General features: G+C 36.6%; 1 protein-coding gene across 1 annotated transcript; it reads right to left on the reverse strand.

Annotated features, from left to right (window-relative positions):
* Positions 1-2,527: 2,527 nt before the first annotated feature.
* On the reverse strand, positions 2,528-3,854 carry LOC141431826 (poly(ADP-ribose) glycohydrolase-like). The gene is made up of 3 exons (XM_074093027.1): positions 3,441-3,854; positions 2,974-3,135; positions 2,528-2,738 (listed from the first exon to the last, which is right to left on the reverse strand). The coding sequence occupies exons 1-3, from the start codon at positions 3,804-3,806 to the stop codon at positions 2,676-2,678; spliced, it is 591 nt and encodes a 196-aa protein (XP_073949128.1). The 5' UTR covers positions 3,807-3,854; the 3' UTR covers positions 2,528-2,675.
* Between the last annotated feature and the right edge of the window lie 6 nt (positions 3,855-3,860).

A 3,860-nucleotide genomic window follows, 5' to 3' on the forward strand; every position in this document is an offset into this window, starting at 1 on the left:
TTTTAGCCCTGTTCAGGACTTGATCAGGAGAACTTGTGGACATTTCTAGGCCCCGCGAGACTGGAGGCTTGGGGCGGGCCACGCTTCCACCTCACTGTTATTCCTCTCTGATATCAGCAGTACAAAACTTGAGTGTGGTGTTGTTTGGGTGAAGCCTATGTCCAACAGTGGACATCTTTTAGATGCTGAGAACATTGTGTTAGCAGACACTGTTTCTGCACCAATTGCTGTTAAAAGTATTAAAAAACAGAATAGATTGCAGCACCGGTGGGTCGGCTGACAGGACGAATCTGTGGCACCGGCCAGTGACAAAAAATATTAAAAAAATAATAATATGAATTAAATATTAATAACTAACATTATATAAGATCCCTTTTAGGGATAAGTTCGCCTTTGTACTCTTTTGGTTTTGCTGTTTTCTTTTGTATCATTTTGTGTTTATTTACCATCAGGCAAATATATGGTCTACCACCCTAAAGTTGATAATTGTTTGCATGTCATAAAATAATAATGCCAATAGACGTTGAAAGTTCGACTTTAGCAACATATTCATTTGATAGGAACTTGTTTAAAAATTGATATACCACCTATTTGGCTGATGTTACAATAAGTACTTAAAGTACTATTCAATGGAAAAAATCAATTGTGTAAACAAAGCAATTTTTCACGATTACTCCGTAGTTACTTGCATTTGAACGCCAATCCCGATCATATTTACATCTCAATGACCTCACCACTGTTTTTAACAACCATTTTATCATTAAATAATCGTGTAAATATGTTTATTTTATAGAATTAATTGGAAGACGAAAATCCGTTATATTTGTCAAATTGACATGATAATTTTTTCTTCACCGAAGTTGGTCTATGGTCGGTCTAGTCTCTGGAAATTTAGTGCTGTACCAACAAAATTAATTATTTGACTGAACCAACCTTACCTACCGATAATTATGGCTGGCTCTGCAAATTAATTTATTCGTAGATATTAATTATTTGTGTTAAGTTACACTATTTAATGAAGGTTTATAAAGGTTTCTAATCCTATCCTACTATCCTACTTCCTACTATATCCTACTAATCCTACTAATATTATAAATGTGAAAGTTTGTGAGTGAGTGAGTGAATATGTTTGTTACTTCTTCACGCTGAAACGGCTGGACGGATTTGGATGAAATTTGGCGAAAAGTTAGATAACCTGGATTACAACATAGGATACTTTTTATACCGATATTCCCATGGGATAGGGATAAAATCTTGAAATAACAACCGCTCAGCTTAGAGTCATGAAAATTGGTATGTAGATAGTTTGACATCTGGAATAAAACATAGCCTACTTTTTATTTCGATATTCCCACGAGATAGGGATAACTTTCGAACTAATAACCGCTGGGCTTAGAGTCATGAAATTTGACCATGATTGTTTTTAATGTAATGTCAATGAAAACAACGATTTAATTTTCGGGAATTCCCACGGCAATTTTTAAAAATCCCGGTATTCAGCTGCTGGACCTAATGATTTACGTGTGCGAAGCCGCGGGTAAACACTAGTTGGACGATAAAATAGTATTTTAGTAGAAATTATGTACTTTTCTATTTACTAGTATCATATTTACTGTGGAGTCCATTGTTGGACCAAAAAATCATTTTGAATCACTTCCCTGTGTCTACTCTCATTTCCCTGTCTTATGTAAATTTAAAAATGCCTCTTCTAAATTATATCGAAAATACAAACTGAGACATGGATGCACAGAAAAACCAGAAAAAGAGACCAGGGCTGGGAATCGAACCTAGGTCCTCAGCAATCCGTACTGCGTACTATAACCCCTACACCACCGTTGGACAGGAGTCAAGATACAAATTTCTTCTATGCACACATATCTCAGGTTGGCTTTTTCTACTACGCTACTTAAGCAGCAAAAAAATCTAAATTAATCCATATTTTAACTGACCCTTTAAATTCTAAAATACTCCATCATAAACCTTGGGGAAAATATACGACAAAAAATATAAGTGGATGTACATGTTTCACCATTTTAAAAATTCTACCCTTAAAGGGGTATAAAGGGGAGTGTAAGTTTTGAACATGAAGTGTAAGTTTGTATGGAAGAAACGTTAGGTATATATTTGAAGATATAATTCTAAAACTTCTTGAAAATGCTATTAAACATTTTAAGTTAAAAGGGACATGGAAACATTGTGAATGACTCTTAAACAGGACTAAGAGAATACGTGATTCGCCATTTTTAAAAATTAAACTTAGGGATTACATTAAATAATGAAATATGAGTAAATTCAAAATAATTATTTACTGCTGATTGAAGTATCTTAAAGAGCTTTCACATCACTAGAGCCAACGTCAGTCAGTCAGTCAGCCAGTCGTCAGTCAAGTGTCAATGTCAGTCACCACATTTGTTTACACAATTGTTTTTTTCCATTGAATAGTACCGTACATACGTATATTGTCTAACGTTTTATGCTTTTGTGATTTTCACTCATAGTCAAAATACCACAAAAGGGACTTATCACGTTTAAAATTTGTAAAAATATTGTTGTGTAAATTGTGCTAAGTAGACAAAAGGGAGGAGATTAAAAAAGAGCTTTGTATTATTGAAATACTGAGAGTAGTGATTGCTGGCATTACAGTAGTGTTTTCTTTTCTTCTATGACAGCCATTCTCAAAATGTGCTCCGCGGAGCCCTGGGGCTCCGTGAAGACTCTGCGGGGGTTCCGCAAAGAGACTGGAAACAGTAAAAATAAGTAACTGAAGGTGTAGGTGGCAAAGTACAACCTCCCATTGAATTAGTCGTTTTTGTCTATTTTAGGGCTCTGACAAATTATGTAATAAATAATAATAACAATAAATCTATTTATTTTCACCATAAAAATAAATTCAACTAGGGTACCATGACCAAAAAACTGCGAACCGCTGTTCTATGAGATGTATGTGGATAACCATAACTAGATTATATTTACTTCATTAAACAGCTTATGAAGTGCCGAGAACTTCCAGCTTTCCTTGAACTGAGTGTTGTAGCTTAGTATAGCGGTAGCCAGCTCTTCGCTGTTGCGGATTGGTTTACACAGAGCAGTCTCTATTAATTCCCAGCGTTTCTTTAAATGCGTTTCTCCACTGTCCTGAAAATTTTATAAAGCTTGATGAGTTTTTAAGCAAATATATTTTCAGGAACAGTAATAACAGTTATAGTGAAAATCTACATAACTAGCACTGGCTAATTCCACATATAGAAGTAGATGAGAGCAGTGTTGTGGTGCTCAAAAGTTCAAAACCATGTACACACAACTCTACTAGCAAGGTGATAGAGTAGTGTGTGTAATGTAGTGCCATAGGGCAGTGGTGTACATCATTCAAATTGATCGACACATCCACAAATCCACAGTTGCTCAACCACTGCAGCTACTGGTAGTCTGGTACAACTTACATCTTCAACTGGATATAGACTTTGACTGGAGCATGGCATCCTGACATAATCATGGTCCCATTTGTCATGCCCGATCTGGGGCTTCGGAGGCCGGTCGTCAGCCACGCTGCCATTACTAGGGATGTGGTACAACACGGTGTGGTTGAAAGCCGGCGCCACCAAAGGAAACTCAGGGGCGCCCCACGGAGACTGCGACCCCCATATCTCAGTCAGCGGCACGCCTCGCCAGTTGCTATCGCTCGCCATTTCAGAAGTCACAGCGAACGCGCGAAATTCATTTCTTGTTAGATACTTTTTGATCTCACTGTTAACTGAACCTAAAAATCGGCTTTTAGAACTTGAAAATAGACGTGTAAAGTTTTGCATAAAACAATTAACGAAACAACATACGATTATTTACACTTGCGGAAACAAGACAAG

Source organism: Choristoneura fumiferana, chromosome 10 (assembly GCF_025370935.1).
Source record: "Choristoneura fumiferana chromosome 10, NRCan_CFum_1, whole genome shotgun sequence".
Classification (NCBI taxonomy): Eukaryota; Metazoa; Arthropoda; class Insecta; order Lepidoptera; family Tortricidae; genus Choristoneura; species Choristoneura fumiferana.

Coding starts and splice junctions, on each gene's coding strand:
- LOC141431826 (XM_074093027.1), bottom strand. CDS start 3,806: ATGCAAAACTTTACACGTCTATTTTCAAGTTCTAAAAGCCGATTTTTA. Junction 3,136..3,440: donor GTCTATATCCAGTTGAAGAT/GTAAGTTGTACC, acceptor TAAAATTTTCAG/GACAGTGGAGAAACGCATTT. Junction 2,739..2,973: donor TTCATAAGCTGTTTAATGAA/GTAAATATAATC, acceptor TACTGTTTCCAG/TCTCTTTGCGGAACCCCCGC.